Here is a 13955-nt window from a genome sequence, read left to right on the forward strand (position 1 = left end):
AACAGAAAAGGGCCCCTGATGGCATTTGTATCAGAGATAGAAGCCATTTTGTTTGCTTTCACAGACACTCGGTAGGGATGCCACCACAGGCTTTGGGGATCCGCTCAAAAGCCAGTTGTTCTCTGAACGGTCCAGCCCAGACTTTTCCCTGGATTTTGGGCCCCAAGCAACCAGGTGCCTGCTGGCTGCTAGACTGGCGTGAGTAGTAAAGCGGACTCAGTGTCATGGTGTAAGGCCTTGATTGTTTTCCCATGGATGTCTGTCTAGGAAGGCAGCAGGGAAAGAGACCAAGAAAGACAGACTGCCCCACCGAAAATAACACCATGTTTCCTACAGTGAGTGCCAGGAACGCTTGCTGTCATGTACCCTGCCTTCAGCCGCTGACTTCCCAGGGTGGAATGTACACTGCTGCTTCTGCGGTCAGAATTCCTACCCGAGGTTTAAGCGTGGCCTAAAATGGAGTGCCTCCCTGCAGGGGTACAGCCCATGATGAAGCACATGGAAGAGGGGCCATGTCTTTAATGTGAAACCAATATAGGTAGTGGTAGGTCCATCTTTTAAAGAATACTGCATGAGAAGTCAGGACACCTGCGTTCTAGCTGTGGCCCTGACATGATTTGAACTAGCTGTATGAGCCTCATCACCTAAGCAATTGATCTAGCCTCTCAGGACACCAGTTTCCTAATTCATTCCTTTAAAAACATTTACTGAGTAGCCACAATATGTGTAAGACACATGGGGGCACAGGGTTCTGAGGAGTACAAAAGATACCAAGAGGTTTTTCTACGTTCGTGGACAATCTAGAGAGAATGATGTTTTTTCGTTTGCTTTAATATAAGTAGGTATAATAAAGGGCAGAAAGTGAGAAATGCCTTAAGGGAAAGACAGGAAGTTGCTATCAAAGGTCCACTGAGAGAGAGAGAGAGACAGAGAGGGAGGGTACCCCTGAGCTGAAGGTGTAGGAAGAGCAGCGCCTGCAGAAGATAGAATTTCAATGGGATCTTGCAAGGTGGGTGTGATTTCCCCCCCACAAAGATGGGATAAACATAGAGCAAATACAGGACACCCCCTCTCCTTTATACATTTTACTATTTTTCAACTCTTTCTCTTGCTTCATCTCCACGGCCACAATTTTATTTGAAGCCCTCTTCATTTTTCACCAAGATTATCACAAGAAATTAATTGGCCCTCTTTTCTCTGCTCCCACCCTGGTCTGGACCATTATTACCCAACTGCCAGGAGATCTTTCTAGTACTATTCTGATATGTCATTCCCTGGCTTGAATCTCCTCAGTGGATCCCTCTCCCCAGAGGATGGGTCCCAAATATGCAGCCAAGTATACATGGCCCTTCTTCATGACGGACCCATACTTTCCCTTCCAACTTGATCTTGTATCATGACTTCACTTGCAGTTGAGTCACGCAAAATGATTTAAAGCTCCCCAAATATATGTCATACTGTTTCACAATTTACTTTGTTTTATTTTTTTATTTTATTTTATTATTTGCCTTTTGGGAGGCTCTTTTGTTTGTCTGGGCTGCTTTCTCCTCCTTTCTCCACCTGGTGAGCTCCTGGCTATTCTCTCTTTAAAACTGTGCCCTTTCCGTCTGAGGTCACCCTCCCCTCCTCACGCTGAGATAGTTCATCTGTCGGTGTCCATCTGGTCACGAAAATGAGAGTCCCTTGAGGACAGAAATTTTATCATACTCATGTTTTCATTCCTAGACCCCGGCCCAGTATCACAGAGGGTACTTACTAAGTATTTGTTAAAAGAAAGAGAGAACGAGGATTTATCCGCAGTCTAGTTAGGCTGATGGTAAGCGGAGTATTAGATCATTATTCTTACAGATTGGGGGTCAGACCATGGAAGACCTTCAGAGCCGAGCTAGGATGTTTTGATTTTAGTTAACAGACATCTTTAATATGTGGGACTTGGACCGTGAAATTATTCCTCTTCCCTTCAGCATTAAAATTCTGTGAATCTATGAATGTAGCTACTGTATTTTCTTTTCTTTACATTTCAAGTGTTCCTGAAATTAAAGGAAAATGTGCCACTTTTTTTCTGGCCTACATCTGCAGGGAAGATGTATTTCCCACAAAGCATACTTTTGTGGGCTTACAGGCCTTCATTTGCTCAGGAATTTTTATTTTGTTTTTGTTTTCCTTTGCAAAAATCAAAGGAAGGATGTCAGAGAGTTGGACTAAAACGAACTTCTTGCCATACAGATATTTCATTAAATGAATCTTTCACTGAGACCGCCTAGCTCTGTGCTGTAGCTACTTAATTGCCAGCACGGTGAGGCTGAGGCTGAAGAATTTCAGTCCTGATTAAACACATCCATCCCTGGTACCAGAAGGTGCCAACAGCTGCTACTGCCCACTTATCTTAACACTCAGGTCTGCGCTATAATTTCTGTTTCTAAGTCTGAAACATTTCAGACAAGCCCATTTAGTCAATGATAGTTAGCCTGGAAATGTCAGATAGTGTATTGGTTCAGAAATAAAACGACGATAAGATGGATTTTAAGAAATGACTCAAGTTGAAACCTAATTTTGAGTTACTGGGAGTTAGGTTAGGGGAAATGTATGTTTGCTTTTTTATTATTATTTAGCTGGTGGACATATTATGTTCACTGGAATAGAAGTTATTATTGGCTAGCAAGTTTGTTGAGCAGTGTCTTCTGTCCTGGCAGCTGTGGAATGAACTGGGGATTCGGGATCCCAAATGATTGGGTTCAGGCCCCAGCTTTTCTGTTTTCTTTTCTTGTGTGACCTTAGGCAAGCTGTTTAACCTCTCAATGCAGTATTTTCCTTATATGTACAACGGAAATAATATCTCATAGGGTTGTTACACAAAATAAATGAGTTTATCTTCAAGGAGTCCTAGAAGATTAAATGAGTTCATCTTACAGGGCTGTGAGAAGGGTTAAATGAGTTAATACCCTGAGAACAGGGTTTGGGACATGCGAAAAGCCGCTTAATATTAACTAGTAGTATTGAGTTTCTTAATATATTAAAAATGTGAAATATTCACTTGTTTTAGTATGCTGATTTTTGGTTTTGTTTCACATCTAATGCTTGAAAAGCTGGTTCCATTAAGGATTTATTTTGTGGTGACATAAGCAGCTCTTCTTTCCAGTAACACCTACCAGAGGCATCTGGTACCAGAGGCATCTGTATCTTTAGGGACTGGTCCAGTTGTGAAGCCTAAGAAATGAGGGAAGAGGACATGACCTGTATATTTATTTCCCCAAGGGGGAGGGACGGTGCCTTGTAAATCTTTTGCAAAAAGTTTATATAATGAAAATTGGGTACTTTTAACAGAATCAACTCTTTTTCTAATGATCTAGATGCCCGAAGCCTGAGTATGTCAAATATTTTTCTTTCTTTTTTTCAATCAAGGCAGTTAAAATGAAGCACAGATTGGCTTGCCAGCCATGCTTGAAGTGAAATTCTGCCATTCATTCATTCATTCAACACATATTTTTGAGCACCTGACATCTTCCAACCTGATTCCTGGGACCTGGGGATAAGTTCATAAGCTAGACAGAATGCCTTATTGAACTTCTACATTGAAAGAAGTCTCAAATAGTGAGGATCTGCTTTCTTTGTAGAGGCTGAGATATTTCTTGCAAGCCCAGCTTTGGTATTTTTCATTAGTTTCTGTCCCTTGTGTTACCTCGTTCCAAATAATGACTGCATTATGAGATACTAGCATGTTAACCTCATAAAGGACCCCAGAGACCATTTAATTTAATGGCCTTATCTTACAAAGAAACTCAGAGAGTTTAAGTGGCTACCAGATCCCATGTCTTATATCTTTTTACCCAAAATATTAGTATAAAAATTTTCAAACACATACAAAATTGAAATAATTTAGAGTGAACACCCAATATGCCCAACACTAAGATTCTACTATTGTGTGTATGAGTGAGTGTATATATTTTTTAATTAAGATCTCTTGCGCTTCGTTGGTTATCAATCTCATGTGTAATATTGGAAAATTATCTTACAACACACTAAAGGGTAGATTTACACTTACAGTTGAAGTCAGTTAAATTTTTCTTTTCATTTTATTAATGAAACAAAAGGAAATTCAAGGCCAGAGGAAGAAGACAACACTCCTAGGTTTACGATAAATATTTTAATGTAATATTGGACTTAGCTGAATAGTTGAGTGACTATTTTATGCAAGAAACAAGGTAAGTGGTTTGGGAAACATTAAAATAAATTGTGGTTCTTAGTTTTAGAGATCTTGCCATCTACATAGGGAAAAGAGAAATCCATGCACTGACTTGTCGTTAAATACACACAAGAAAATAAAAATTTAGTGTCAAATAACTGATGCTGTAAGTACTGCATTAGAATATTCCTACTGTTGATCCTTAATTGACAAGATTTACGCTTAATACTTTTCTCACATTCCACATTTTCATACACTGAGTAGACCAGGTCTGTGGGCATGAGAAAGTATAATTTTGAGGAGTAGGAGATAGGGAAGTTGGGGCTAAATAACCAAACACTTTGAAGTCGAGGACTTTGTCTTTGTCACATGGATGTCTAAGAATCACTGAGTGATTGTGAATAGAGGAAGAGCTGCCATGAGCCAATAAGCACTGAGCTTTCTAAGTTGTACGCTGGTGACATTTGAGAAAGATGAAACTGGTACTTGTGTGGAGGGTGAACTGGAAAGGAGGTCTTTAGTTAGTTAGGAAGGTTAATTAGAAGGAAGTTGCAGATGCTCCGGTGTGAGATGGTGGGTTAATGGAAGAGAAGGGATGGATGTAAGAGAAATTGCAGTGCAAAAAGTGTGTGTGTGTGTGTGTGTGTGTGTGTGTGTAATAGACATGTAAGAGGCAAAGGAAGGAAGGAGAAAGGAAAGAACCAGTAGTGGGCTCAAGCTGACTTGTACATGCTTGGTAGGGCAGGTGACGTGCTTCTCTGCCCTTCTCAACTCCACCTTCAGTGGCAGCACATTCGCAGCTTGAAATCAGCTATTGTAGAAGTATTTATATCTCCAGTAGCAGCAAACACTACAAGTCCGGGCATTTTATTTTTCCAGAGAACCAGTTTATGTCCACACCATGAAGTGAACCCAGAATTTTGAGTTTAGGTGACTGTGAACTGAATGGAGATTTTGGAGGAGATGCTGAGTTTGGTTTGGGACCTGGTGAGATTGTAGTAATAACTGAGAACAGTCTTACAGTGTGGCAGATTCCATCTATAAATGCCATCCACTATCCTTTTGGTAGAGACTATAAAAACGTAAATGCTAGTACATTGCCTCAGAGCTGAAACAAAAAAGATGAAATTCTTTTGAAGACACATGTTTTGTATTATAAGTGTGATTTCATTGCAGAAACATTGAAAACACCATTGTTTTTTTTCAGTATAACAGTTTGTGGTAATGGTAAAGCTTCTTATGGGTCAAAGAGTAGCTAAGCTACAAAACAAAATAATGATTCACCTGAGAATTCATGTTAGCAGGAGCTCCCATGATCAGGAAGAAAGAATCGCGAGCTATTAGTCTGGATGTTAGGCTGAGTGGGGCTGTAGGATTTCACAGACCTCATCTCTTCCTTGAACGCTTAGGTTAGAAAATCTTTTTCTTCCTTTGAGAGCTATTTTAAAAAATAAAATAAAATTGAAACAGTTCAGCTCTTCAGCAGAGATTTGTGAAATCAATTATGAAGAATCAGTAGACTAAGATTCCTAGAGTGGTGTGTAGCGTGGAAAGATGCCAACGACCTATTCAATGAAACTGTATGTTTACAAAGTAGTGTTGCTGCAGGAACCTGGTTTTGTATTAAAATATACTGTGTCTGTGCATTAAAGGGCCAGCGGTGTCCCGTGTTTATGAGAGCTATTTCTATTGGGTGGGATTACAGGTTGCTGTTTGTTTATGCCTGGTGTCGTGTGTCTGTTTTTTGCTGCAGAATTACTAGAGCTAAGAAGCATGTCTTAATAAAACAAGAAAAGAAGCACTATGCTTGTGCTTGGCTGAGGGCAGTGTTGTAAGTAACTTGGCAATGTACCATTTTACAGGGTGTTCCCGGAGCAAAGGGAGAGCGAGGAGAACGAGTAAGTATCCTGTCTGTCACTGTTCCCCAGCCAGAGCTGGTCGTCCACCTTTCATTGGACAAACCTGACAAAGGGTGACCATTTACTCTCAGGGTTAGTCATCAGGGAAGAGTCACCCCAACCCCTCTTCAACTCATTTGACCGTGAGCCCATTTTTCAGTGGCCAACACCCTGTGGGAAGTCCTGGGAGCTGGTTGCTATGTAGTTGCAGATCTATTGATCATCCCCCTAGATAACCTTAGGTCCATTTCTTTAAGGAAAAATGGAGAGCATCAAACTCATGTAACTCACAAAGTGGATCTGATGAAGTAATTATATAATGCATGTGAAAAGGCTTCAGGAAAGTGAAAGCTCTATACAGATGCCAAGGAGTGGAGTGGGACGCGTTTTTTGTTGTTTTTTTATTCTCCAGTGTTGGCACCCAGAAAGACAATGGCTGGCATAGAATCAAAGAACTGGCTGTGAAACTTAAATCAGCTTATTTTAGGGGCCTCATCTCTCCTTGGAGAAATTGGGCAGCTGCTAATATAATTTTGTTGTCGGCTATCGTAGAAACAGCCATGACCTTGGGCGCATCCAATTACCTCCGTGAAAACTGGGGCAATGCGTTTAACTCTGTCCATAAAATGGGTTTAACACCTTTCCTCTGAGTTGTTATTCGTATTAAGTAAGCCACTGCCTGAGAAAGTGCTATATTTTATAAGCTCTGAAGAGCTATAAATGAGGCATTAAATATATATATATGGGTATGTTTCAAAACTATTAAATGTTTTAGAATCTGGGACCAAAAGTGCTTACTTGAGCTTTTTAAGCTAATACTGACTCTCAGGAACCTTGCACCATGCGTGTCAAATTGCTTACTCCTTCTCTGCCTGTACCATGGCGGTCAATCCTAGCTGTTGCTCAGAGCCAAAGAGCCCAGAGGGGAGCAATGGGTCAAGTCAGATCTCCATCCCGGAGGTCCTGCCATGTGCCTGGGCTTGTGGCTGAGAGTCAGGCATATGCTTTTCTTTTCTCCTTCAGGGTGACCTGCAGTCTCAAGCCATGGTGAGAGCGGTGGCACGTCAGGTGTGTGAACAGCTCATCCAAAGTAAGTGCCTTAGAGTTATAGATGCTTACGTTAGTCATCCAAATGGGAATCGGCCTTTTCCATGTTCCATGAGTGTGACAACCAAGGAAAACACCTCTAAAGCTTTGTGTTGGTGCAGACATGTATGCTTTCCAGGTGGTCATCAGTAATCCATCTAAGAGATCATTACAGGTTACCCTAACTGTCTACCTTGAGGGTACAGATGCCAAAGTCTTCTGTGGCATCTGTCCTAGAACTCTCTGTTTGTCCAGATAGATTTAACTTGGCTGCCCAGATCAAACCTTTTATTCCTTCCTCATCTCTCTAAATGGATGGATTTTCTTTTTTCTCAAGTACTCAGCAGTTGAACGGTACCAGACTAAGGCATCAGAAGCTACCTTCAAAAAGATGATTCATAGTGTTTACTTTAATTAACTTACTAGATTTAAATCAATACCTCCTTCTTACCCGTGTCTTTTGGTTAGCCCAAGGTCCTTTCTTTTATTCTTTAAGGTTTATGCCAAAATATGCACACACACACACACACACACACACACACACACGGACAGTCTTCATGAGATAGTCGATAGAATACTTGTGCCTGCTTCATGCCAAAAATTACACTGGAACACACTTGATATGACACCTGTTCCATCTTCTTTTTTTTTTTTCATTTTAAACCTGAACTTTTTCGCAGTTCAGTATTACAATTACTGATTCCTGCTCATTCACCCATCATCCATTATGCACATTTTCCTACTGGCCGTTGACTATATACAGAGGATGCCAAAAAAATGTATACACATTTTAAGAAAGGAAAAAAACTATTAAAATTGTAATACTCAATATATACCGATGAATACAACTCACATTTGACTTCTGCAATTACAAGAGGTGCTCAAAGTGGTTACCATCAGTGTCCAGACACTTCTGATTACGGTGAACTACTGCTTGAGCAACGCTTACCAAAGTATCCACTTGTATACATTTCCTCCCCCCCCCCCCCAATATATGTTTTATCTGCATGAGCCGAGGGTTACTAGTGTGGGCCCTTCTCTTTGCCAGTAATCTGTTCAGTTCCAGGAAGCTCTGAGGCCAAGGAGAGATGAAATACGCCTCTCAAACCCTGCCAGCTCTGGCCTAACTCTGCTGTCAAGCTCTCCACCCCATGGTGTCCTCTGCTTCCAGGGCTGACATTACCAGATTGACTGCCTCAACAGCTTTGCGGTTATATTTAATTTAACCCAGGGAAGTTTGGGAGTCTTCTAACTGTGCAAGAAGGCCCTACTGGCTAGGTCCAAAATTCCATCTGTGGTAGATAAAACCAGATCTCTCCTTGGGGAGGGCATGGAATAAAGGTCAGCATGAGCTTGGGAGAGTTTTCATTAAGACACAAATCAGAGGGCAAATGAGTATAAAGCTACTATCTTCAGACATAGTAGTAATGCTTCCTGTATTTTAACTTTCTTCCGTTTTATATTACATTACCCAAACTAAATGTATGTGTGGGAGAGAATTTACCAATTAAATGAAACTGTGTTAAGTTTAATGTCAAAATGAGATCTTTAAAAACACAATAAACTATAAAAGGAAAATCGAACATTAAGTAGCGTACATCAAAAGCTAACCTGTATCTTGGATTATTTGGTAGGTTTCCCATTTAAAGTATTCAATGTAAACAAGCAGATTAATTATTTTAAGGGAACCAAAGGGTTAAATCCTAACATGACTCACTGACCACAGTATGTGGGAGATTTTGCAACAGTTGCTGTCTTATTCCCTTGTATAGTAAAAATCTTGTATAAATATGTGATTATTTAAAACATGCCCTAAAAATTCAGAGTTCAAAATCGAGTTTTTCCCCTCAGGAATTCTCAGAGTCTTGTGAGAATGACTTCTAGGAAATGGAAGCCCACGGAGGGATATACAAGAGAGCTGAAATAGGTCTGTGAAATAGGAAGGCTCTGCCTATCCATGCAGGTGTGAAAGGAGTAGAAGAGATTGTACACAATGTTATGTTCAAGACCCAACTGACCCAGAGGCTGTATTTCTGACACCTCGACCATCTTCCCACACACTCCTTCCGGTTTCTCTGGGAAGCTTATTTTATTCTTTATGCTTCCCCTCGAAACTTGATTTATTAGTGTATAATTCCTCACACACTCAGTTATCTGGTGTGTAGTCCAGAGGCGATCAGAAGAATTACACTAGGAAAGGTTTATATGGGAAACTGTGAGTCCAAAGTGGTGACAGCTAGAGGAATAATAAAGGACATGCCCTTGGTCAAAGGAGGAAGCTGAGAAAGTAGATGTGGAAATGTCTGGCCCCACCCAACATTCATAGACCGACATGCCAACTGATGGCTCCTGAGTCAGCTGGACGCCAATCTTAGTTGTAATCATTGAAGCTTAAGAATACTTCAACATATTTAGAAAGAATCCCTCTAACAATGGTTACTATTCTTGATGTAAGTTGGAATGTTTGAGAAGGGATAAGTAATAGTTATCTAGAAAATTCATTTATGTGGGAAAATCTTGCCTCCTGCTGATGCTAGAAAAATGAGGCATTATGGTATCAAGTCGTATATTAATCTGCACTTCTAATTATTAAGATACATTTTTCCTGGCATAACTGAGTTTAGTGATGATGGAAGAGAGAGCCAGATTTTTTAAAAAAAATAAAGCTAGTGGGAGTTTCTGCAGCTGGGACCCAAGTAAAGGTTCCTGCAAAAAGGCTTGGCAGCAGAAAGATGAGTTGAAACAGAGCACTTGTGTGGGGATTTGTGAGCAAGTGGGTGGAACACGCTTTGTGGGTTGGAAAAAAGACAAACAACTTGGGGTGAAACTGCTGAAGAAAAGGGGCAACTGGGAGAGGGTTTAGGGTTCAGATAATTGCTGAGGGTGAACATAAAATTTATGGCTTCTGTTCAGAGATGTTTACTGAGATGCTGACATGAGCTTTGGAATTCCAAACACATGAGATGCAACTTGAGTATAATCCAGCTGTATGTATCAGCCAATGTAAAATGTAAAAATTTTCAAGTTGGAAATCAACATGTTTTGGAGGGATGTGATTTTCCCCTTGGTGGGTATCTAACAGAATTGTTCAGAGTCTTGACAAATAATATCTCTAGTCCTCTCTGTCTTTGGGTGACCGTTGCCTGACTGCTGCCTTTGTCCTTGGTGTCCCAGGTCACATGGCCAGGTACACAGCCATCCTCAACCAGATTCCTAGCCACTCCTCATCAGTTCGGACTGTCCAAGGGCCTCCTGGAGAACCTGGAAGACCAGGCTCACCTGGAACCCCTGGTGAACAAGGACCCCCAGGTACCCCAGGCTTCCCAGGAAATGCAGGTGTGCCAGGGTCCCCAGGAGAACGAGGTAAGCTGGGCCACTCCCCTCACTGCGTGCAACGAAGCAGAGCATAACAGTGGGGCTTGTATAATGATAAAGTCCAAAATAATGGACCTGAATGAATTCTACCCCATCTATTCATCAGCTTTTTATTTATCCCCAACGTTGAGAAGAATGAGTCACTACAGTGTTCCTCAAGAGCCATATCTGCTTGTATGAAAAAGGAGAACCCCCAAATCACCTCAGGTGTAAATGAACGGCTAGTTTGCTGACAGCAGGGATCAGGTCTGGATTGCTTTGCACCGAAAAGGGAATAACTAGATAATTGTTGCTTGGATTATGACCCAGATCTGATTTTTCCTTTCTGAAGGTATTTCCTGGGCCAGGGCTCTCAGCCAGCAGATGTAGCGATGGGCATAATTCCTTCACAGGACGCAAAAGATCTGGCAGCCAGGATGGTGGCCACCTGTCAGCAGGGCATCCTCTAATGGTGTTGATGATGGATCAGCTGTGACTCAGGTAGCACAGAGCCAGTGCCTGAGTCACCATCAGCAAGTCACAAGCTGACTTTGTTCTTTTTGGAAGTCCTATCCTTGTTCTTGTCAGGCTGAGTCTTTCTTGCTTTTCAAGCACACTTGAATGCTTAGACAAGGAAAATCACCCAGGCGCTCTCAAACAGTAGTCCAGACAATACTTGAAATACAAATTTCCGTGACACAATTTTTTTACCTATGTATAGGTATGTATCTATATACCCCTAAAGAGTACAGTAGACAAGCAAATTTCACAAATAACATGCAGGAACAAAAGACAGAAAAAGCAATGCCTTTTGAGCATCCAGTAAGGGGTCACCAATTGAGGGGTGTTGGTTTGGGGTTTGTAGGCATACAACTCCAAAATTTTGGATCACAGGAACCATCCTACTAAAGGTTTTCATGTTTACATTGTGTATCCGTAACAGCTGAAATTCACATCTGGTTTATTTCGTACAAAAATCAACACATATTTACTGAATACAGGATTTATGTAAGGCTTTTGGCTTGGCCGTGTGTGACGTAATACTATTATTATGGCTTTCACTTTTAGGCACTAACTACATCTGCCAGTGTTGTGTTCAGTGCTATATACACACGTTCTCATTTGGATAAAAGAAGAGACGTGGTTTGGATGAGGACTAAAACGTTCTCATTTGGATAAAAGAGGAGACATGGTTTGGATGAGGTGAAGCGATAACTGAATACGCAAGTTGGGAGGTGATACATACTAAGCGAGTTACGTGGAAAGTACATGTCAGAATTTAGTGGAAGACATCACTGTGGCCTCTGAAAAGAAAGGGTGCCAGCATTTATCAAGCAACTCTTTGGTGGACTATCAGTTGCTTAGCAAATTATTAACGCCCATGAAAACGTTATGAGATCAGCATTGGTCCCATTTTTAAGGTGAGGAAACGAAGGCTGAGCTCCACTGTCAATTGTCCAAGACCACTCCACTGAATAACAGGGGACCAGAGTCCCAATCTAGGTGTGCATGATTCCAGAACACCTGTGCTTGTTCTACGCCGTCCTGTTGCTACCTGTGAAGTCCTTGCTTAGCAGGGGTTTCACAGAGGAGAGGTCTGAACCGTGCAGGGCCTGGCGAACCCTGTTTCACAATGACTCCTAGTAACCACACTTCAAAACATGTGAATTACTGGACGGATCAGAATGTCTTATGGGCTGTGGTCGTACTCTTTGAAAGCTCTGCTGTATTTGGATAGCCTTGGGCGTTCGTGACCTGGCAAAGGACCAGCTTGGAGGGGACTCTGAGTGATCAGTTGGATAAATAGGAATGTGATAAAAACATTACTCATGGTTACACATTTTGGCACTTGACAATTCTTCTAAGATTTTAGCATGTTCCTAGGCTACATGCGAGTCCAAGTAGGGGAATTGCTTAGAGGGAAACTGGTCACCAGTCTGGCAATTTGGGTTGTACCTCCAGTAATTATACTTCTGTTGTTCTATCTCACCCTGGGGGCAAATAGGGGAGAAACCTGGAATAAGGCAATTCAATCTTGTTTTACTTCTCGTATCTTAGAAGACACACCATTTTCACTTCACCATGTGTGAGGCCGCTTTAACTGGAAGAAGCATGATGAGATGGAAAGGATGGGTTTGAGGCGTCCGTCATATATGGATGAAGAGCCTAGCTCAGCTACTTACTAGTTGTGTCAGTTTAGCTGCTTGGTCTTACAACGGACTCTTTCTAGATCTTCCTTCGTTTATCTAAGCAGCACTTACTGATCATGTCCTGCACGTAAGGCAAGGTGCTGGGTGTCAAGGACATCGGGGTAAACAGGACACATATTTCCTGTCTTTCATGTACCTAGCATGGAGACAGATGTTAAACAAAAAATACAGGAATAGTTTAATTTCCATTGTTGTAAACGCTATTAAAAAAAAATGCAGGATGCTATATGAGCATAGAAGAGGGGCCTCTGACTTCGTCTGTCAAGTCAGTGATGTTTTAGCTGAGACCTAAAAGTTTAGGACTTTGCCATGATAATAAAAGAGTCAGAAGAGAGCATTCTGTGCAGAGACAGCAATGGCATCTGCAAAGGTCCTGAGGTGCGAAAGGGCTTGAAACCTGTAAAGCCATCGGTCTCAACCCTAGCAAATATATTGTCTCCTTTTTGTAATGAATAATTTGCAACATCTCTTCTACTGTTCTAAAGGGAAGTTCATAGATAATAAATATAACTTACCTTCACACGCAATTAAAAAAAAAACACTAGAGTGCCCTCTAGTGTAATATAAAACAGAGGGAAGTCATTTATACCCAAATAATTGATGCTGATATGCAAATGCTTGGCATGACTACACTGGAAACGTAATGAACAGGTCAGAAAATACTTATATTTAAGAATTACTAAGAATGCAACAGCTACAATGCAAGGCTGACGTAGTTGAGTTTTATCAATGACTTAGTCTTTCTGCATTTGCCTCCATTGTGTTCACAGTGAAGATCTACTAAGCTATCAAATACATCCCTGGCATTATGCAAATAAATGCAAATTGCCTTCTCCTACTTTTTCAGGAGCATGTTCCAGGGTTAACAGATCTCTTGGTAGGGGTGGCTGGTTAGCTCAGTTGGTTAGAGCGAGGTGCTAATAACACCAAGGTTGCCGGTTTGATCCTCACATGGGCCCCTGTGAGCTGTGCCCTCCTTAAAAAAACAAACAAACAAACAAAAAAAACAGATCTCTTGGTTTTCCATTGTATTTTTTTTCTTACTAGGGCCTTCTCCAGAGACACCTTCCAATACTGACTACCCCCTACCATCAATCGACAGTGGCAATGTCTTTCCCTATGCCAGTGCGTGAAAAAAGTTGAGTGGAAATCACTGGGAGGTGTCATTCCAAAGACTTAACCCATTGGAACTTACTGGTTCCTGTAAATGTCATTAGTACTTTA

At 41.3% G+C, this 13955-nt stretch overlaps 1 protein-coding gene across 2 annotated transcripts in view; it reads left to right on the plus strand.

Annotated features, from left to right (window-relative positions):
- The window catches only part of COL14A1 (collagen type XIV alpha 1 chain), a 201746-nt gene that overhangs the window by 171430 nt on the left and 16361 nt on the right, over positions 1 to 13955 (plus strand). For both annotated transcript variants that reach the window (XM_033126918.1, XM_033126919.1), the window contains exons 43-45: positions 6046 to 6081; positions 7105 to 7171; positions 10342 to 10530. In XM_033126918.1, coding sequence (XP_032982809.1) covers positions 6046 to 6081; positions 7105 to 7171; positions 10342 to 10530 — 292 coding nt within the window. The remainder of the gene's footprint in view (positions 1 to 6045; positions 6082 to 7104; positions 7172 to 10341; positions 10531 to 13955) is intronic.

Source organism: Rhinolophus ferrumequinum, chromosome 14 (assembly GCF_004115265.2).
Source record: "Rhinolophus ferrumequinum isolate MPI-CBG mRhiFer1 chromosome 14, mRhiFer1_v1.p, whole genome shotgun sequence".
In the NCBI taxonomy this organism is placed as follows: Eukaryota; Metazoa; Chordata; class Mammalia; order Chiroptera; family Rhinolophidae; genus Rhinolophus; species Rhinolophus ferrumequinum.